Here is a 22,793-nt window from a genome sequence, read left to right on the forward strand (position 1 = left end):
TAATGATAATTATTATATTTTTGTGCTTTGTTCTCCACAATATGCAATTCTTAATACAAAATTAAGAAAATTAATAAATCTTACAAGTCGAATTGCAAAAAAAATAAAATAAAATAAAATAAAAAACCCTTCACTTGTATGGATTTGCTATAAACCCCCCTTTTGAAATTTTTTTGAAGGGGTGATGTAATCAAAAGTTTGTCTATTTTAAATAACGTGTGCCCCAACTCACCCATCCACAATTAATGAGGGGATAATAGAATCAGAAGTCTGTATATTTTAAATAGCACGTGTGCCCCACCTACACACAATTAATGTAGAGTAGATGGAATCAAAAGTTTGTCTATGCTAAATAACATGTGTGTCCACTGACTCTAGAGATATACTAACATGGAGAAGACAAAATTGTTTTAAACAACGACAGAACTGGAAGCACCCCTTGTTTCATTTGATGGTCAAAGGCGAATTTAAAGTTAAGTAGTGGTAAATCTAAGGATTCTCCAGGGGAAAAATAGAGATATCTCCTACGTTAGCTATAATATGTGGAAGCATCGATGCCCCACGCACATAATTAATAAGGGGATAATGGAATCAAAAGTATATCCATTTTAAATAGACCGTGTGCAACCCTCTCCCCCGCTCACCCATAATTAGGGAGCGGGGTAATGGAATTAAAAGTTAGTCTATTTTAAATAACGTGTACCCCTCCTACACACAATTAATGAGAGGGTGACACAATTAAAAATCTATCTATTTTAAATAATACATGTGCCCCACCTACACAAAAATTAATGAGGGGGTGATGGAATCCCATACACATAATTAACGAGGGAGATAACATATTCAAAAGTCTATCCATTTTAAATGACCCCTGCAACCATCTCCCCCAACTACCCATAATTAAGGAGCGCAGTAAGTAATGGAGTTTAGTATATTTTAAATAACGCAAATGCCCCACCCAGCCATCCATGCACAATTAATAAGGGGGTGACGGAATTGAAAGTCTATCTTTTCAAATAATGCATGTGTCCCACTTATACACAATTAACGGGGGAGTGACAAAATTAATTCCGTCTAATTTAAATATCGCATGTCACAGCCCTTGGAATTAAAAGTCTATCCATTTTATATTACGCGTGTGCAATCCTGAGCGGGGTGATGGAAGTAAAAGTTGGTGCCGCGTGTGCAACCTTGAGCGGGAGGACGGAATTAAAAGTCAATCAATTTTAAATAACGTGTATGCCCCACCTAGTCACCCACAATTACTGAGGGAATGACAGAATCAAAATTCTATCTATTTCAAATAAGACGGGTTTGGTTAGCTTTTTTTTAAGACAAAAATGCCCCTTACCTGCTTCAATATATATTCATATGGATACCACCCATTTGCAAACCAAGAAGATGGTGCAGGTGGGTATTGCCGCCCGATCAGCAAAATCAAGCCCAGCAACACCGGAAGTAGGTGGTGGTGATCATCACGAATGAGAGCAAGGGGTTGATATAGAAGGGGATCCCATACTTGAGGCCATTCAAAAATAGTGCTTTTAATAAAGAAGGAGAGGCTAATATCCTTGAGCCAATTCCGAACCAGGAGCCAATTGGTGTCAGATATGTGGTGGTTGGTTCGGAATTGGCTCAACGTTATTAACTTCTCCTTCTTTACTAAAAGCACCATTTTTGCATGGCTTCCAGTATAGGATCCCATTCTATATCAAGCTCTTGCTCTCATTCCTGATGATGATCACCACCTACTTCTAGTGTTGTTGGGGCTTATTTTGCTGACCAGGCACCGACAACAAATACCCACCTGCACCATCTTCTTGGTTTGCAAATGAGACCAAGATGGGTTGAACTTCATGTTTATTATCAGTGGAGTGTGGCAGATTTTCAACAGGACCAACTTGTTGCTGGTTTAAATCAGGCCCAAAGTTTCATCAACAACTAATTCTTGATTGGGATCACCTTGTGGAGGTGCTTCCATCGGCTCCGGCATGGCAACCATATCGCCAGCACCACTTGGCTCCTGGTTCGGAATTGGCTGATATTAGCTTCTCCTTCTTGATTAAAAGAAGCCATTTTTGCATGGCTTCAAGTACTGGTTCCTAAGTTTGGGTTGAATTATGATTAAAAAGGTTCGATACTAGTACAATTATGGAGCAAAGAGTCGCCCATTTGCAAAGTAGTTGATGGAGTGATTAAACTGTTCTAATTCCTGAGCGTGCATCACTACGAATTCGGATCTCCTTATTCAATCCAGAAATGGTGCTGTCATCACTCATTTGCATCCTTAAAGGCATCATCCTGTTCAATTCTCCGACTGTCATACCTTTCTTCAACTTACACACTTGGAAAAGAGTGTTCTGTAATAGTATTTGTCACAAAAAGAAACCTTATACTCCGTACGTACATAATAATTTCTCAATTTTCAATTATAAAAGGAATGTGCCATTTACCCTCAAGATCCCCCATTATACAAAAATTACTATTATCATATTATTGGTTATGACTGCAATGTCAAGAAAACACAAGATGATATTTGTTGAAGTAATAACAAATGTTAGATACTCCCACAGCATATATTGGGGAAACTTTGTCTCGAAACCAATATGAGGCAAAATATATCAATAATTAGATAACCACAACAAAATCATCAACAATTCAACAATTTGAGCAACAGAGTCCATAATAAAACCACCCTGCTATTTTTCCTTCTTTTCCTAACTAGACCAAACCCTACACATACCACATAACACAGTCAGTTCACTAAAATAAAGTTAAGCAAAACATCATATTGCTATTAATTACCATCTGAGCGGCAGCAGCTGTTTTGCTTTACCCGACTCTAGCTCAATTTTTACCTGAAAAGATAAAAAGGAAGGTACAAGTGAGACAATCAACTTCTTCTTAGTCTATCTATGTTTATAAATGACCAATTTAATCATCTTGATTTACTGTCTTTCTTGACTACCCTTTTTTTTTTTTTTCTTCGACCAGTGTCTGTCGCACCCCAAAATTTAAACACAGGACCACCAATATGAAATGTGTCACTCAACTAACATAACTTCATCTCTGTAACATGGCTATCCTCACTACATGATTACCCATACTAAAATTAAAATAACAATAGCATAAACTAAATGTCTCTAGTCCGTCGCGCGCCTTCTCCACGTACCAACCCATTCAACAAATCAAAATTCGATTTTCCACATGATTCCAACCCAGGGTTTGTAAGCAATATATACATATACATTTATATATATAAGCTTAAATTCTATTTACAATCTGAATTCAAAACCAACATGTAATCATCGTGAGTTATCTAACATGTTTCACATATAAATCCACGTACGGTATATTATACAGACCCATCTACATATATTTGCATGTATAGTGTCTTCATTATTTTTTAATTAGATTAAGTTATACATATTGCTAAGACATTAGTTCAGTGTACGGATATACATTCGTCTCTCTTGGATTGTAACAAGTTCCTCTTGGACCAAATCATCAAGCTGAGCTTCCCGTATGGGACTTGCAGGTAACCAAGAAATATTCTTTGGTTTCTGATCATATAATTGACAATGACTATGGGAAGGACTGAATGGGGGCTTATTTATTCCATTTCTGGACTTAAAAGTACATGCTTGTGGTGGTTTAGAACACATTGTAGCTGCTTGGATGCGGGCTCTGTCAGATGCATACAACAGCATGTCATGGAGAGCAAGATTCCGACAAAGTCCTGCACTGAATGGGCCGCCTTATCTTACCCCATGTAATCATGAGTTATTTAACATTTTTCACATATAAATCTACACACGGTATTTTTACAGAACCATGTACATATATTTGCATGTATAGTGTCGTCATTATTTTTTAATTAGATTAAAGACATTAGGTCAGAGTAAAGGTATGGGACTTGAAGGTAACCAAGAAACATTCTTTGGTTTCTGATCACATAGTTGATGATGACTATGGAAAGGACTTAATGGGGGTTGTGTTATTCCATTTCTGGACTTAAAATTACATGCTCATGGTGGTTTAATGGGGGCTGGAGATGGCAGAACAGATTGTAGCTGCCTGGATGCCGGCGCTGTCAGATGCATTCGACAGCATGTCATGGAAGAGCGAGAAAGAATAAGAGATACACTTGGGCATGAGAAATTTGTGGAGCTGGGGTTCTATGACATGGGGGAGGAGGTAGCACAAAAATGGACTGGAATTCAATTCAAAGGCATTATAGAGCAGTGTTATCTTGCCTCCTGTAATCATGAGTTATTTAACACGTTTCACATATAAATCCACAAACGGTATATTATACAGACCCATGTACATGTATAGTGTCTTCATTATTTTTTAATTAGATTAAGTTCTACATATTGCTAAGACATGAAGATTTATGTAAATTGGTACAACATCACTTCTTAAGATTGAGAGTTGATTAGTATAACTATATTGTTTTTGTAGAAAACTATATATATATATATATATATATATATATATATATATATATATATGTTTGTATGCCCCAATCCACATCTATGTGATTAGAATTATAGTTCCCATAACCATATAGCGGATATCTCCCTAAACTAATGTGGAATATTAATTTTAGTGGTCATCATAATGAGTCGTCAATTTCCTAAATTTTGTATCAAGGACTTGAATGTTATAAAGACAAGTATGTTCTAGAAGCTAACAACATTTTTTTGTTTTTTTAACACAAACAAAAGGAAAAGGAAAGTTACCCTATCTCCATAAAGTCCAAGCAGGAGTCCAACCAGGAGGAGGAGACTTGAGCTCGCACCATTCTTTCAAGAAGAGACTGTTGCTTTCGATGATGGTATCAACAACATGAACTTCAAAGAACTTTTTGCTCCCACTATCCAATGCCTCCATCGTAATAGAGTATAATCGGCCATTATCGAGCAGTTGAACCTTGGCGCTGACCACTCTTTCAAAATAAATATTCAGATTGTGCGCTTGACCGATGGCGAACGCTGCAAATTGGGCCAGGCCATCGACGCGAGTACTTTTGCTAGCGTCTCGCTGCTTCTCCGACGCGGCAGCACCTAAATTTCCCAAAACGCCTCCAATATGATGATGCTCGTCGAGCCTTCCCTCCTCCGCCGGAAGGGTGGTGGTTCCGGTGGTGGTGGTGAAAAAAGACCAAGAAAGAATAGGACGATGTGAGCCCACGAAGCCTAATTTCTTCGTATTGCATATGTTTCTACCGCCAAGACGAAGACAACGGAGGAGGCCGGCCATGAGTAAGGAAGATGCAAAGGCGCCTGATTGCTAGGGTTTTGAGATTTGATCGGTTTTAATGAAGGACGATGACACGCACGCGCACACACAAACGGTGTTACTTTTTGAATGGCTTTTGAGCCTATTTTTGGACTACAATTTGTATGGGCTAGACCAATGTCAAAGTGTGTTTATCACTGCAGTGTATTTCTCCAAACTGGGCTTCGTCAGCCTGCTTTTGTTCTACAGCCCAATATCCAAACTGTACCTACCTTTTTATATCATACGGAGTACCATTTTATTTAAATTTTTGACAAAAATATATTGTATTATCATCACTTGACGTGCAAATTCTGAATCCTTCTCTTTCTATATATGTATAATTCTTTATCTACATCTATCTATTAATATTATTATTTACATCATTTTTTTATTTTTTAAATCCATTTTATGTTTTTTTTTATAATATTATTTATTTCAATAAATCTATAAATCAGTTAGTTTTTTCAAAATCCTTTGGCTCGCATTTGGACTTCCTGTTAATACCAAACTTTGAAAATAAATTCACTCTTTAATTGTGGCGACCTTGTTGATAGGTGGTAAGCGTGTGCAGGTGACACCAGTAAGCTATCACATTGAGTGAGGTACAAGTGCACAATCCCACATCTCCTGTGTGTGGATGGGGCAAAGACTATTTGTATATTCAACACCATTTTATAACACAACGCGTTTTAAAGCCGTGTTGACCATAAACATACTAGAACTCCGAATTTAAGCACGCTTAATTTGAAATAGTACCAGAATGGGTAACCTTCTAAGAAGTCTAGTCCAGGAGAGTCAAAAGTAAACAATATTGCGTGCTTAATCTGGAGTAATATCAGAATGGGTAACTCCTTAAAAAATCTTTGGTCCGGAAAAACCAAAAACGAACAATATTGTGTTTAGCTAAGGTAAAGATCCTTACATCAAAGACTTACCAAAGTAATATACATTACATGCACATATAATTCAAACAAGCCAGCACAAGTCTCTCTCCAATTTAGAGGAATAAACAAAAACTCCATATTCTGATTGTTGAATTGATGATTCTAATCATTAAGATCGAAAAAAAATTACTCCCTCCATTCCAAAATCGAGAACTGTGACTCGCAAGGATTTTTTTTAGAAAGTCGAACCTATAGTTTAGAGCAAGGATCTTTTTTACTAAGTTGAACCTATAGTTTAGAGAAATGAGCTGTGCAGACAGAAACACTCATGAATCGGGAACTGGCAGCCTTCAAAATGAATCAATCGGTCGTGCTTGAGGCTCAGCTACGTGATAAGGCCTTCTTCCTGCCTACGCTTGGAAACTTTAGCTTGACTTCTTTCTACAAAAGAGTTGACCCTGGAGAAAAAAGGTTGATCAGATTCTATTCTCTCCTCAAACTTCAAAGACAGATTTCTCTGGTGTGATCAAAATCATGAGCCACACCATTCACTTTTACCGGAATCCATTGAGGGAGGAGTATGGGTTGGTTCCAAAAGCTCTTCATTCTCTCTTTTAGTGGGGAACTGAGCCAGCTCCTGTGGTCGTTTATCCACTGCCAAGATATACAAACTTCACTAGAGATCCAATCAAAATTAACAATAAGAAACTAACAACCAGTTGTAAGCAATAGAAGAAGCAACATAAGACAGTTCTCTAAAAACCAGCAGTAAGTAATAGAAGAAGTAAAATAGCCATAAAAAACACAAGTACCCTAACAAAATTACAACCACCAGTAAGCTGAAAATACAGCAATAGAGCTGTTTGAATAGTTAGAAACAAGGTTAATTACAACGACACCCCCTGAAGTTTAACATAATGACAGCCATATATAAGTTGACTCATTTTTGAACGATGACACCCCCTTAAATTCGATAAAGTTAACAATAACACCCCTATCAACTATTATACAAGGTAAATTGACCCTATTACCCTTTGACTTTTAAATTGACCCATTTGAATAATAAAATTACCATTTTAACCTTCCTAATTATTTTAATGGACAAAACTAACCCTCTATACTCTCTTTCTCTCTCTATAACAGTGTGTGTGTGCTTGGAAGGTGAACAATGCGAGGTTAGCAGAAAAAGTCAAACCTATACTCCCTCTCTCTATATAGCCGTGTGTGTGTGAGAAAGAGAGAGAGAGGTAAAACATATCAAACTATTGCCTGTAATTAAATCTCAAGACTAACTTATTTAGCCACAGAAATACTCTTATCACCAACCTTCAACATCATCATCTCTGCAAAATCCAAAGCCCATTGATTCAAAAATAATAACAATTAAATGCCATATGTATAATGATGATGAGTGGCATACGGGGGTATACAGATCAACTATTATATATACATATAATACATACAATTGCATTATATAGTTATATATAACTACACAAAGAAAATGATACTTAAATATATAATAGATATAGAAAGAAGATCCAAAACAAAATCACCCACCCACCGCCCGGAACATACTACATATGAACGCCGAAGATGGCAACGGCGGAGTCGCCGGGGAAATCAATAATCTTAGCACCAATTGCAAAACCCAATCAAATAATAATGGTTGAAAGTTGGAGACAAACGAACATCCGTGATCTTCAATTCCATAGGATACGCTTGATTACTCCACCACCACCACCAGTACTGCCACAACTTGGGCCACCAATACTTACCCAAAATTTTCGATTAGCAATATTTCTCTGCGACTCCCAAAATAGTAGCAATCTCTAAGAAAACACGAAATCAACCCAAGTAAGAAAACTATAAGATCTGCTAGAATTGATAACAAAATTCGCAATCGGCCGGTGACATCGAGAAGGAGGAGGACAGAGGCAGTGTTGCTGCGCAAAGCCGGCGACATCGATTTAGGGTGGATTTTAGTGGAGAAGGAGAGAGAAGCGGTGGGTTGTGGCGATGATGGGTAGTGTAAGGGTGGATACAAGGTGGGTACGGTGGAGTGGCCATGGTGATGGTGGGTATATGTATGTGTGTGTGTGTGTGTATATATATATGCATACATATAATAGAAGCCGTTTTTGCTTTATTTGTAGGAGCAAGGTGAATCATATATAGGATGAACAGTGGTGGCGATGAGTGGAGACGGAATGGGTGGACGGTGATGGAGGTGGAGGTGGTGAAGAGGTGGGTGGTGATGGTGGCGATTTAAGAGATTAGGTTAGAGAAAGAAAGTAGGTTATATGGGTTACATTTTTTTTTCCAAGAAGGGTATTCTGGTCACCTAATGGTCCTGATATTTTATATCAAAATATGAATAAAATATTAAAGGGTAAAGTAGACATTTCACCTCTTTTAAGGCTCTGTTTGGCTTCAAAATATGACGGGGTGTCATTGTTCGAAAATAAGCTATTTATCATATGGCTGTCAATATAGCAAACCTCAGGGGGTGTGAGTGTAATTAACCCTAGAGACAATAAGAAACTAAAGCATGAAGTGCCTTCGTCTTGAACCTAGGCACGAGGTGTGTTGTCAACCATACTTGTATAACCAGATCTCAGAAAACACACTTGATTCTCACCAACACCTACATGCACACTTGATCCTACTTCACCTTAGCAAGAGTTTTATAGGAATCGATCATTCGGCATGAGGATGAATTCAGAAGTAACATAAAAAAAAAAAAAAAACACATTTGACACGTGTAGAAACCTAAACATAATTATTTGAACCAGCTGACAGTGAGGAGGAATGCACTATTATGACTGCAATGTCAAGAAAACACAAGAAGATATTTGTTGAAGTAATAGAACTTAAAAAGCATCTCAGAAATGTTGATACTGCCTCAGCATATAATGGCAAAACTTTGCTCTCAAAAAATAATTATAACAAATATAATCACTGCAATAAAGTGAACAAACCCTTCACACAAACATAACATAGTCACTCCATTAAAGTAAAGTGAAACGTAGCAGCAATACACCACATCGCTATTTTATTAACATATTGGCAGCATCTGTTCTATTTACCAGACTCCAGCTCAATCTTTACCTGAAAAGATGAAAAGGAAGGTACAAGCGTGACAATCAACAACTTGATCTATCTCTGTCGATAAATGACCACTTTAATCATCTTGATTTACTGTCTTTCTTGACCACTTTTTTGTTTTCTTCTGCCAATGTCATTGACCTAATGAGGAGTCAATTTTCCTAAATTTTGTATCAAAGAATTGAATATTATAAAGCCTTGTATATTCTAGGAATATTGATAAAGGAACCGAAAAGTTGGCACCAAATTTGACGTGGCCTAGCCACATCAGAATCTTTCAGCATCCTCTCTATGCGTGAGAGAATAAAAATCAGGAAAAATCAGATCAAATCCATGGACAGCTCAAGTACGGTAACTCCACCTGCCACATTTACGTCTGCGTCTGGGTTCCGGTAAGCGACTCCAATGACGGCCGATTGGTGGTCTGGCGGGGCTTGGCTGACCCACTCCGGCTTTCAGTAATATACACCGGACCGGACATTGATCCCCTGAGGGCGCTACCATGGCGACCCCATCACCATGATCGAAGGGATTTCTTGATCTTCGTGGACTCGTCCTTTTGATGGGTTTTTGGATCTTAAAGTGTAAAGCGTATCTTGGTTTCTTTTTCTTCTTGGGTCAGATAAATTTCACACACAGAACACACATATGTATATAAGAGATAAAACCTGAAATAGTCAATTTCTTGTAAGGCATTGTGTTCACAAAAAATACAGAAATTGGGTCAAGAGCTTTATACTTATACATACTATATATGTGTGTGAGATGAGACCCAAAAATAATCGATTTGAGAGTTTAAGTGTAGGCACTTTGATTCCCTGTTTATCTCTCCAGTCTCTTTCATCCCTGTTTTTCTCTCTCCAAGTTTTGCAGTAAAGAAGGGAAGTGAAGCACTGTGTATGTGAGAGAGAGAGTCTGTGCTTTCCACGACAAGAGTCTGTATATTCTCTCCAAGATTTATTTATTTATTTATTTTCAGAGTTTTATTGCATAGAGAAATGTTTATTTAAATAGTCTGACGTGGACAAGTCATGTCACATTCGGTAACTCTTTCAGGTCTTTGTTTCAATTTCTCTGTCACTACTCATATTTTAGAAGCTAAGAACCTTTTTATTTTAATACAAACAAAAGGTTATTAGACAGAGGGGATCAAACAGATCAATATTACATACAAAAAACAATAAATAATTTGAAAATTCAAAAAAAAAAAGTCAACAAAATCATTTTATGAAAAAAATTGACTTTAGTTGCTCTGAAGTAACCATAAAGTAAAAAAAAAAAGATGAATAGTCACCAAATTTACAAGTGACCATTTGATATTTATTCAGTAGAATGCCTTCTTATATTGAATTATTTTATAATTAGACAAGCCTACCCTAAAATACACTGAAAACCCAATATCAAATATATTTAGACAGATGTTCATTCTTATCCATGTAATGTTACAATATGTTGGAGATACAGAAACAGGGTAATCATAAAACCCAATGAGGTTTGGGCAAAATTAAGTCGCATCATTTCCTAAATCTGCTTTTACAAAACAATGAGACTTTAGTTGCTCTAAAGTAACCATAAAGTAAAACTTGTCAAAAAAAAAAAAAGTAACCATAAAGTAAAAATAAATAGATGAATAGTCACCAAATTTACAAGTGTTGATAGTTATTTAGTAGAATGCCCTTCTTATATTGAATTATTTTATAATTAGACAAGCCTACCCTTACACATTATGAAAATTCCCATAAATTGTTGAACCCCTAAATGGTATATTAGATTATATCCATTAATCATTTGCACAAACTCAAATCAATGCTGCCCAATTCTCATGCTTAGATCATCGTGTCATTTCTTTAGAAAATACAGTTGATGTGCATTTTCGTACCACAATTAACAACACATACAAAACCAAAATTTTAAAAATAAAGAAAGAAGAAAAAAATTAAGGGAATTGTACAAATTATTTGACAAATCTAGGGTGGGGCTGATCACGTGTTGAATCTACCTTTGTTTCACCTGCAATTGTATATCACCGCTTGCTCAGAGAGTCGAAAATTCTGGAGAAGGCGAGAGAGAGAAGAGAGAGAGAGAGAGGAAGTGTTATTCTGGAGAGAGAAAGAGGGGTGCTTAATTTTATTTGGTAGGATGGATTTGTATTGGATGATGTAGTTTATTACAAGTCCTTGTACACACATGTATATGAGCCAACAGTGATACATAATTGCTAGTGGAAACAAGGGTGCTGTTATGAAGTCAAGTCATTTCCACCAAAAAAAATAATAATAATTTTGCGCCAACCCTCATAAGAAAGACAATCCCACTGCTTTAGCTTCGATCCATGCTGAGAAATTAAGAAACAATGAGAATAGCCATAGGAAGAAAGGCAGTAGAAGATAACAGACAAAAGGCAGAAAACACTGGCAAACATAATGAATGAGGATAGATTGGCAAAAATGCACTAAACCCTTCTGAACTATCAAAATATCTCAAAAGATACCCCTCAACTTTTCAAAAGCTACCAAACTACACCCTTAAACTGGATGTTCGTCCAACTCCATTAGTTTTTCTTGTAATTTTACTATTTTACCCCTATATGTTACAGCAAATACCCTTTGGAAAACAATCTATTCCATATTCTCTCTCCCTATTATTGTTTCTCTCATTCAAATATACCTTCTTCTTATAAGGCTGCCATACCTGAAACTTCGCCACATTCATCTTCCGTTTTCTAGATTTGGAGAAAACAAACTGAAATAGAAATCCTAGTGTGTACCGACGATGAGAGACACACTTAGGAGTCAGGGCGCCATCACACAAAGAAATCCATTAATTGTGGTTTTTGACATAAAGCTGATAGGGATCGATTTGGAAGTGCAAAATTATTGGAATATTCTGATTTACATAGTTTTGGTGGTGCTATGATGCTTTGGATTCAATCACATAGATTTCTAGTTTCTTAAGCAACGATCTCTGAGGAATCTTAGATCAACATGCACGGGTTCTGAATCCTACATTAGGGTCTACAAATAAGACAATATGAGTTCAAGACCTTGCTTCTTAGTGTCACATAAAAAATGCAAACTCAAAATTGATAGTTCCAATTTACTAAGCAATCATACAGAACCTTCAATCTTCTTCAACTTGAAACCTATATACGTACAGAGAAGATTGAATGGCCCCTGCACAAGGATGACACGCACAAATCGAGAAATGGCCCAAATTTTTAACTTACCAAATATATATATATATATATATATATATATATATATATATATTGCAAATTCAGCCGTGATGAACAAGTGCAACTAAGAAAATAATCCAAATTTCAAAACTTCAATTTTCTTTACAGTTTTCTCAGCACCAAAACAGAAAATCTTTCAGAAATTTCGAGTTGTTCCATAAAGTGTACGCACATGTAGTTTGGTGTCTCTGGTCAGCTTAGCTAAGCAAAAGTGAATAAAGCTAACACATTTGGACCAACTTAGAATTTTTCCAAGTGAAGATTAAAGGATAGTAATAGTAAAATTACAAGAAAAACTAACGGAATTGGCAGCTTTTTGACAGGAAAAAAATAGTTCAGGCCTTCAGGGTGTTTTTTTCAAGACATTTACATAGTTCAGAGGGGTTTAGCATGATATATTTGTCAATTGAATATAAATTCATTATAACATCGATTCGCCTATTGACAATAAAGTTCTAAATTTGGTGAGTATTCGTTTATGGTTGCTTTATTAGTCACTAAAATCAAAATTTCCCAAGAGATTGAATTCTTTACAGACGGTATTATTACAACTGAGGAAAAAGAAAGTTACCCTTTTGTGGAGAATTAATAGAAGAGGAGGAGGTGAACGACTTAGGAGGAAACTTGACCTCGCACCATTCTATCAAGGAGATGTTGTTTCTTTCGATGAGGGTATCAAGAACATGAGCTTCATAACGAATCATATTAACTCGATAGCAGAGAAAACGAACCAAGATGGTAAGATCAAGGTCACACCTCTGATTTAGAACTAGAAGCATTGAGATTGATCCTAAAGAAATTTGGGTTCACCTACAAAGGGGCAAGGTTCAACCTCTTTAATACGGTATGGTAGAAGGAATGTAAAAGGGATCTAAGTGTTTCTACTTGGGTGGAAGAAAAAATCATTTCGTCAACTCCTAATACCCTAACCCTTTTAGTATTTCCTTTACATGGGATACAATCGGGGGGAGACATAACCGGGGATCTCACACTCCTTCCTCGGCGACCGAAGGTCAATCACCATCTTTCTAGAATCGTCTTGAGAGACTACGCTACTATCCCCACTAATGAAGAAAAAAGAACACAAGAGGAATTGAGAACAAGAGAGGAGAAATGGAGGACTAACCTTATGAAGGGAAGAAAGAGATCATTGGAGCAAGACACCAGAGGGGAGCGCCGATCACCAAAAGCTATTCAAAAAGCCCAAGCAAGACCAAAAACGAAGACTAGATTTGCATAGTACATGTGAAGAAATATATATATATATATACGTACACACATACACAATGATGTGATGGCAATAATGATGCAAACTAAAACGGCGAGACGCACGAAGCCCTAAGCACCAAGTTTCGAGGGAACATAATTGTTGACTGCTCAAAATAAAATTTGAGCCGCTCATCTCCACACCTTAATTAAATTTTCTCCTACATTTAAAATATACCGAAATTGAGGGAAAACTGCGGAGGGAAAGTCCCTACCAATGAGAATGCAACAGCTTTGCAATGAAGGACAACACTATTCGTCTGACACCGATCAAAGTTAACAGGCATATCCTTGAATAGCACTGACCTGAGAAAGTGGACCGAACGTTACATTTATATTATTGTAAAGAGGGTTCTTAGGCCAAATAGAGGCCCAAACCCTAGTAAGATTTGTACCCCAAAGGACAGGGCCCAAGAGGGACCTTGTTAGGGTTCTTCCTTGTAAATAAATGAAAGGACCAACCCCCGAGAGAAGGAGGGGGGGGGGGGGGGGGCAAGGAGAGAATTGGAAAGAAACTCTTCCTCTTTTGAAAATGGAAAATGGGTTGTAGGTATGAGTGAAGATCCATGAAGCTCTTTTTGGCTGTAAATAGTCAACGGAATTTCTTGTACCTACAATGTTATTTGCTGATGACATCGTTTCCATTGTTCAAACAAGAAAAAGAGTAAGTGGCAAGTGTTGAACTGAATGTTTAGAGGGAAGCTCAAAAGGGTAAGATAAGTAGGAATAATCATAAATATATGGAGTGTAATTTTAGTAAGCATACAAAATTACAAATACAAACAGGAAAGTAATGAAGTTTGAGGGTCAGGAGGTACACAAAAGTGAACATTTTCATTATTAAGGCTCAATTATTAATAATGACGAAATTGGAGATGATAAATCATGGAATCAAGACAAAATAAGTTAAATGGGAGTGTAACTTGTATATTGAGTGATCAGATTATCCAGTTTATATTGAAAAGAAAATTCTATAAACGGCTACTACAACAGCTTTGCTTTATGGGACACGATGTTGGGTAGCTAAGAAATAAAATATGCATAAAGCAAGTGTGGCAAAAATGCGAATGTCGTGATATATGTGCGGCACGACAAGAAATGATAGTATTTTAAATAAGCACATTTGCGAAATAATTGAAGTAGCTCCAATTGGAAATGATTTGATATATATATATACATATAAATGTTTAAGATGATTTGGACATGTGAAAAAAAGATCACTAAGTGCGCTAATTAGGAAGAATGACCGCTCATGTTCAGTGTAATGCGAGGGGAAGGGGAAGGAGAAGACCAAAGTTGATGTGGGCAGAGGTAATTAACATGTGGTTTAACAAAGGGGTTTTGGATGGATGAGATGGAAAAATAAGATTCATGCAGTAGACTCCACGTAGTTGGGAAAAAGGTTTTGTTAAGTATGGCAAAGAGTTATTTATGTTTAAGTTCAAAATTATTTAAAAGCCTTGTATAGTTGTATGTAAGAATTTCAAATAACATGGAATGATATAAACCCAATTTCAATAAATTAATCTTTTGTTTAAACTTTTAAATCTTCATTTCAAATCCATTGATTTATCCAAATTGAGCCTAAATTTTACTAGGGCGAACTTAAAAATAAAGAAAAATCAAATCAAAACCAACATAAAACCGTGAAAAATAAGAAATTTGTCAAAGGGTCGTCATCCTTACTTTTATCCTTGAGAACAAAGTCATCAACACGAATTTTTTTCTACTACAAGTTATTTCCCCGTTATATTTTTATTTCTTATAATCAGTTCTAATAACTTCATTACATGTGAATTTTGATTTGTCTCTTCATCTCTTATCTTCTATACATGGTAATCTTCCTCTCCCACGAGTGCATCTCCAGGTATGCATTGCTTTATACTACTGAAGTCTACTTTCTCTTATTTTATTACCAATTGGCACCACTTTCTAAATTCTCTCTCACAATTTGATTATTAATCATATATATTCTAAACAATCCTATCAGTTTTAATATTAATGAATCCAGAGTAGTTGTTTCAATTACCCAACCTAATCAATTTTTTTTTACTCCTTAGCATTAATAATACGAGAGAGTAGAAAAAGAATAAAAATAAGTAAGTTTGTAGCAATTCAGAGGTTATAAATTGGAAGAAGAAATACCCGAAGGTTGAGTGGTGATAGGAGGAGACTCGAGCTCGCGCCAACTCATCAACTTGAGGCAATTTCTTCTTTTGAGAAACTTTGCCTCGTAAAACTTTGTGATTCGATCATCATCATTAATTGACGCTGCCTCTAGAGTAATACAGTTAATTTTGCCATTAACCCGTAGCCACTTGGCGCTTACCACCCGCACAAACTCCACCCTTTCTGAATCGTCTCTTCTAGTGTCATTGATCATGGATACTGCGAGTTGGGCGAGAAAAATCCGACGATCATCTTTGTGAGCGTCCTGGACGTCCAAGGGTTCTCCTATATGTGGATTAGCGTAGTTGAGTCTGACAAGTTGCTCCAGAGTTATTTTACCATTGGTCAAAGTTTCTCGAATATCATCTGCCAAATTTCTCTCAGGGACATGGACATTGGGCCCTAAGGTGGTACCGGTGGTGGTGGGGGAGGGCAGAGAATGGCAGAGACGGTGGTTGGTTAAACCGAACGTGATGCCTGCTTTCTTCGTGTTCCACTGATTTCTGCGGAGAAGAAGCCGTAGGGCCATCAGAGTCACCACTTTTTTTGGGCTAGGGTTTCGTTTTGTTTTCGGGATGATAAATAGGAGGTTAAATTGCATAAAACATTCGAACGCTATGCCACGTTGATAAGTTATACGAATAATAATAATAATAATAATAATAATATAATAAATAAATATTATTTTTTCAACTAACACAACTTAACAAGAAGCCAAAAACTGACCAAAGATCAATTGGCCCACCGATATTATCCTGCCTTTTAAAAGGGAGGTCGGCCAAAAAATGGAGATGTAGTGACATAATCAAAATTTATATAATCTTTAACAATATTTCAAAAATAATTTTATAAAAGGAAATGAAAACATATGAAGCAAAAATAATAAGTTTTTATTTTTATTTTTTTTTGGTGGTAGGAGTTATTCCAAAATAAAAACATGTTTGCAATCTAAATTGTTGAACATAAAAAAAAATGTTTAAATTATTGTTAAAAATGTATTTATATTATATTATTTTTTGAAAAAAAAAATCTTATTAAAAAAAGTGATGAGAAAAGAAAAATAAAGAAGAAGAAAATAAAAGGCATAAAATATGAGAGAACTATGAAGGAAAAATAAGAGTTTGATTTAATAAAGTGAGAATTAAAAAAATGAAGAAGAAAAGAAAGATAAAATTAGAGAGATTTTTAGAAAAAAATACCAAATAAATCAATTTTGGGCCGCATTTTCAAATTTTTTATATTTAATATATAAAATAAACCAAATGATATAACATTCGCGCTCCACGAGACACCTCAAACACTCCACTCCTATTTATAAATAATTGAAATGACAAAAACATCCTTCAACACTCCACTCCTCTTTGCTTACCTCTCTTTTACTCCCTTTTAATAAATGAAACCATACTTTCTCCGGCTTTCTTCCATTAGCACATAAATCACTTTTATCTTCCCAAAGTAAATATTACCTTCATCCAATTACAAATTCATAAGATAAATGAGTTTGAGACTATAAAAATCTGGGATGGACTTAAAACAGATCAGAATAATGAGTGACGGAGTGGAGGAGCAAACTCTTCATGTATTTTTCGCCATTCATAGGTGTACGGATGATAAGTGTATAAAATCTATTATTTTATGTATCAAAATAAATATTTAATTAGACTTTTGTTTTATTTAATGATTCTTAAATGTGTATTTTATACTTTGTATGTATTAAATCTGAATGAGAAGAAAATAAATAAATAAATAGCATTCTTGCACAGTCACATGCCGTGCATTCTTGCCCAATCACCGTCACCACATCAATTTCATGTCACATCTGCTAGAATCGAGTAGCATAAATGACAATATATCCAAGATAATGACATAAATAAAAATATGTGATAAATAATAATATTTTAAAAATTATAATTAAGAAATCAAAGTTTATTGGAGATAGTTGAAATCTTTCATAGGTGCAATTAAAGCGGCACTATTTTTGAAATTTAGTTGAGCCAGATTTAACAATCTATATATTCATAGATTGATACACTCTATGAACCTATATATTCTTCTCTGTCTAATTATTTATTTAAAAAAATATATAATTTAAGAAATTTTATTTAAATATATATATCAATATGAAAAATGATAATTTAACCGACACATTTTGTCGATTAGTTTGGTAGAAACCACGTTTGCGTGTCCAACTAGAGTATTTTCCTCTCTTTCTCTTTCTCTCTCTCCTTTTTTTTTTTTTTTTTTTTCTCTCTCTCTCTCCTCTTTTTCTTTTTCTCATTCTATTTCTCTTACTAATATCTCACGCATTCTAAAGAAACAAGAAGTGGTGAACGATCTGGTTGGTGTTGCCGGCGGTTGGAGGGTTCAATTTGGGTCTCTCTCTTAGTCTCTTTCTCTTTCTCACAAGATGAAGACCCATTTTCCGTACAAAACAAAGAAGGGTAAAGTGGAACCAGAGAGGGAAACAGGCAAGAAGTGGTGAACGGTGGATCCGAGAAAAGCGAACGGAGAGGTAAAAAGACAAGTCGTCGGAGCATAGGAGGGCCGCCGGTTGGGTAGCTTATGAAAACAAGGATGGGTTGTTGGCTGGAGATTCAACCAATTATATGTATTGTGTGAAAAGAGAAGATGATTTTAATTGATAAGAATTAATTGCAGTAGATGAAATATTGAAACAGAGAAGAGAAGAGAAGAGAAGAAAACAGAAGGAATACAACACTTACAATTTTCAGACAACCAGCATATACATGGACTACAGCTCCGCCTTCCTATATTCAGACAATGACTTGTCTTCCGATTTTCAAAGTGCCCTTTACTAGGACTCTACACACACAAAGACTATCAAATCATCATTAATGGTCTGATGTACAACCCACAATTTATTCAACATCTAGCCTACAAAGTCCTCTTTACTATTCAACTCAAACATGGACTTTGAACTTCTAATTTTGCACTAATCAATAACAGCTATCATTCATTGTAGACTTTTTATTTTTCATTTCAACATTTTAACACGGTCCGGTGTTAAAATGGAGAGTGCCGGACAAATATGGGTTTTGCCAGGCTTGAGAGCTCGCGCCGTTGCTTGAGGGCTCGTCGGATTGAGCTTAGTCGTAGTTGCTTCGAGCTACGCGGTTGGGTCAGTTGCAATTAGGTCCAGTGTTGCTCTGCTCTGGTTTTGATCTGCCTGAACTTCCTCTCTCGTCTTCGCTTAAGCTTTTCGGGTTGTCAATGGAGCATACACTGTTGGTCAATATATATGTATACATATTCAGGCCATAGACACCACAAATTCAAACTTGTTTCACCGCCGAACACTTTGCCGTCGCCTTCAGACCGCCATCCGCCGTTCTGTTCATCCATGTTCGCTGCCAATTCTGTTATTTTTATTCTTGTTGGCCCGGTTCTGTCCATCCGTGCTTCTCGCCGTTCAGACCTTTATCATCGTAGTCGCTGCCAGTATCGAAGCTCTCTTCTGGGTCTAGCTCACTAAGTGAGTATCGACCCCAGAACCATCTTTCCTTGCTCACCGAACAATCCTGCCGCCCTCTTCACCGCCGTTCAGTCACTTCATCGGTCAGTTCAATGTCAACGTTCAGCTTGCCGTTTCTCGTTGTTTCTTGCCGTTAAAACAGCTTCGAGACCGGCGAGGGCAGGCCACGCTCGGGGCTTGACGAGAAAGTGTTGATGCATCAGGTGTTATGGGTTTGTTAATATTAGGGCACCATTGTCCTTCTGGGTTTGGGTGGCGTTCCCTGAGATTTAGAGGGAAGAGAAAAAGAGAGGAGAGAGGAAAAGATTTCAAAACTTTGACAATTGGACTGCCACGTAATAAGCCACCTAAATTCTGTTTAGGAGATCGGTCTAATTTGTCTGCCTATCAATATATATAAATATTGAATGTACCCAAAGTAGCCCAGAATTGATGAAATTATGATCATATATAATTGAGAAGTGCTGTTCAAGCGCAAATGACCGTCTATTCATAATTGGTTATAAGACCAAATTACCTTTTTATATTTATTCTTTCTTTTTTATATTATTTGTACGTGTACACCTATATAATTTTGATTTTTTCTTTGCTTACATACTTTATTATTTCCTTTCTCTTTTTTTCAATTGATTTTAACTATTTATATACTCGGGTTTCTCACTGTTTTTCTTTCCTTTTTTATTTTTATTTTTATTTTTTCAATTATTTCCTTTTCTTTGTTCACACACATATATAGTAATTTACCAAATTACCCTTTTATATTATTTCCTCTTTCTTTCCTTTGTTTGTTACATATATTTTAACTTTATATGTTCACCTTGATGAATTTTTTATTGGGTTTATGTAATTTATTCGAAATAATATTATAAAATTTAAGTTTTAGTTAATATGTAAAACAAGAGAATTATGGTTTTCTAATTTATTTACAATATGGTAAATTACTATATATGTGTGTGAACAAAGAAAAGGAAATAATTGAGAAAAAAAAAAAAGAAGGAAAGAAAAACAGTGAGAAACCCGAATATATAAATAGTTAAAAATAACTGGGAAAAAAAAAGAGAGGAAAGAATAAGGTATGTAAGCAAAGAAAGAATCAAGATTATATAGGTGTACACGTACAAGTAGTATAGAAAAGAAAGAATAAATATAAAAGGGTAATTTGGTCCTATAAGTTGAAATTTCATAGTTCCAATAAAATAGGAAAAAACAATATTAATTACGTCTTCTATGATTAATTTTTCAGCCAATAGGATGTGCGACTGTGAATAGCACTCCTCTATATAATTATGCAAAAATAATCATTAAAATATATTCATAACCATATCTCTTATTAATTAACTCAACAAGGCTTAATCCAAGCCCTAGACCACATCCATTGGTCCAACTTCCTTAAACTCAATTCCTTAACCTTTAAATAAATAAAATATATTAATTACAAATATTTTACAATTAAATCACACAAGCATAAATATACACAAAGTCAAACAAATAACTCAATCACAGCATTCTGCAAAGCAAAATAACAAGTAAAATACAAAATATAATTTAATTAAAATAAGACAATTAATCAAAACACCTAATTAAATAAAATAAATCATTTTAAATAAAATAAAAATAATTAATCTCAATTAAATTAAACCTATCATTTAAAATATTATTTTAGCTTGTTGTACACTTCACAACTTTATAAAAATGGAGGCGCAGATAGATGATGAAATCTTTAATGATCAAACTATGGAGGCACAGATAGATGAAATATTTGAAGATGAGAATGATGATGTTCAGGTTAATGTGCCGCAGTCTGAGTCGCGATCAATGGATCAATTACGTGATCATATTGCTAATAGTATATGAAATATAATTCAGTACCATTGATATTGGATTTAAGTGTTTAACATGTTTTGATAACTTTAATAACTACTTTATTTCAATTCTCTTTTAGGATTTGGATAACTGTAATAATTTTGGTCATTTTAACTCTCCATTTTAACTATCTTTTAGGATGTGGATAATTGTAATAACTTGTGCCAAGTATACATTACACATTTTACCACTTCTATATGCAGACATGTATGAGATACAGGGTGAAGGGCCACCTTGTGCATGTGGAAGGGTCCAATGAATTTTTATACAGCTGGAACTCTAAAAAATTATGAATGTTCATTAAATAGATGTCCAGCTTGGGAGGTATAGAATCCCTTGAATGTCATTTTTTTTGTACATACATGTTATTGTCACAGGGGCATTATAATTATATACAAGTGTTTGATGTTTTAGTCACATGCTCGTACATTTATATGGTTGGATGACATGCACTAATGTGTGCAAGTCACGTGGATCAAGAGTCAGAGAATGTGATACCCCTCGATTCTAGAGCCTCACAGAACCAGCTTGGCAGGTCCGTTTTGAGTCTGAAATTCCATTTTTTTATCATGCATCTAAGTCCTAAATTGATTTCCATAATGATTATGAAGCAATTATACACAATTAGAGCAATTTAAATCCAAGTTTTCATGCATCAATTTACAAGATCCAATTTTGTATAAACTCACATATATATACACATATACAAGTTAACTTTAATCAATTGTAGCATAGAAACATGTTTTAATTCCTCTGTTTAAATCCCTTAAAACCAATCTAGAGATGCATAGAACAAGGGATTAATTAAGGGGAAGAGTAAAATGTAGAACTTGCCTTACGGTTTTTGGATTAAAAACCAACCTCTTTTTTCTCCAGTCTTCTTTTTCAACGTCGGCAGCCTTCGAATTGATGTCGTCTGCTCCTTGTGGTTCGGTCTAACCCCACGTACAAGCCCTTTCTCTTCTTTCCTTGGTTTGGCTGCTTCTTCTCTCTCAATCCTCACATCACCTTTCTTTCTCTCTTTCTGCTTACACGTTAAAACTCCCTGCCCCAAGCCATAGTATACACATATATATATATATATATACACCCATATACCCTAAACCTAGTTTGTGTACAAATAGGTTACGTAATGAATACATAAATAATATGAAATAAACACAAATATTTATATATATAAATAACAATGCCACACATATAATATATATATATATATATATATATATATACACAAATATACACAAATATATATAAATATGAATGGATGAATACACTTATTGGCCTTAAGTCCTTTTAGTCCCTCTAGGCCTTTACCTAAACCCCAAGACCAACTCCATTGACCCAAGTCACCTCAAGCCCAAAACATCACTATTATATTTGACATAGATAGGCACATAAACTCTATGAAATAGTAAAATTTTATTTATCGGGGTAAATAACAGGACTCTTTTTTTATTACTTCAACGTTAGCATAAGCAACTTTGTTTATTAA

The 22,793-nt window shown here is 35.4% G+C and overlaps 2 protein-coding genes and 1 non-coding gene across 4 annotated transcripts; 1 reads left to right on the forward strand and 2 right to left on the reverse strand.

Moving 5' to 3' along the window:
- Nucleotides 1–2,512: 2,512 nt before the first annotated feature.
- On the reverse strand, nucleotides 2,513–5,376 carry LOC132271045 (uncharacterized). Its single transcript, XM_059772290.1, has 2 exons — nucleotides 4,746–5,376; nucleotides 2,513–2,858 (listed from the first exon to the last, which is right to left on the reverse strand). Exon 1 carries the CDS (start codon nucleotides 5,263–5,265, stop codon nucleotides 4,747–4,749), a length of 519 nt encoding a protein of 172 aa, XP_059628273.1. The 5' UTR covers nucleotides 5,266–5,376; the 3' UTR covers nucleotides 2,513–2,858; nucleotide 4,746.
- A 764-nt stretch (nucleotides 5,377–6,140) lies between these two features.
- On the reverse strand, nucleotides 6,141–16,514 carry LOC132268557 (uncharacterized). Of its 2 annotated transcripts, none has more exons than XM_059769388.1 (3): nucleotides 15,922–16,514; nucleotides 6,729–6,824; nucleotides 6,141–6,628 (listed from the first exon to the last, which is right to left on the reverse strand). In XM_059769388.1, exons 1-3 carry the CDS (start codon nucleotides 16,472–16,474, stop codon nucleotides 6,612–6,614), a joined length of 666 nt encoding a protein of 221 aa, XP_059625371.1. In that variant the 5' UTR covers nucleotides 16,475–16,514; the 3' UTR covers nucleotides 6,141–6,611. The 2 variants fall into 2 exon arrangements, with proteins under 2 accessions (XP_059625371.1, XP_059625370.1); XM_059769387.1 differs by having other exon boundaries at nucleotides 6,716–6,824.
- LOC132271997 (U6 spliceosomal RNA) lies at nucleotides 12,389–12,494 on the forward strand. Its single transcript, XR_009469946.1, has one exon. It is a non-coding gene; the product is annotated as a U6 spliceosomal RNA (small nuclear RNA).
- Nucleotides 16,515–22,793: the final 6,279 nt, after the last annotated feature.

This window comes from Cornus florida, unplaced genomic scaffold, assembly GCF_030987335.1.
Source record: "Cornus florida cultivar Cherokee Brave unplaced genomic scaffold, ASM3098733v1 CherokeeBrave_3.0.0_Hap2_Chr08, whole genome shotgun sequence".
Classification (NCBI taxonomy): Eukaryota; Viridiplantae; Streptophyta; class Magnoliopsida; order Cornales; family Cornaceae; genus Cornus; species Cornus florida.

Bases quoted from the DNA above. Each gene is read 5' to 3' on its own strand.
- LOC132271045 (XM_059772290.1), bottom strand. From the start codon at position 5,265: ATGGCCGGCCTCCTCCGTTGTCTTCGTCTTGGCGGTAGAAACATATGC.
- LOC132268557 (XM_059769387.1), bottom strand. From the start codon at position 16,474: ATGGCCCTACGGCTTCTTCTCCGCAGAAATCAGTGGAACACGAAGAAA. The intron at 6,825-15,921 runs GTATTTCTTCTT...ATATCTTGGCAG, and splicing joins TATCACCACTCAACCTTCGG to TGGATAAACGACCACAGGAG. The intron at 6,629-6,715 runs GTGTGGCTCATG...TTTTTTCTCCAG, and splicing joins GATTCCGGTAAAAGTGAATG to GGTCAACTCTTTTGTAGAAA.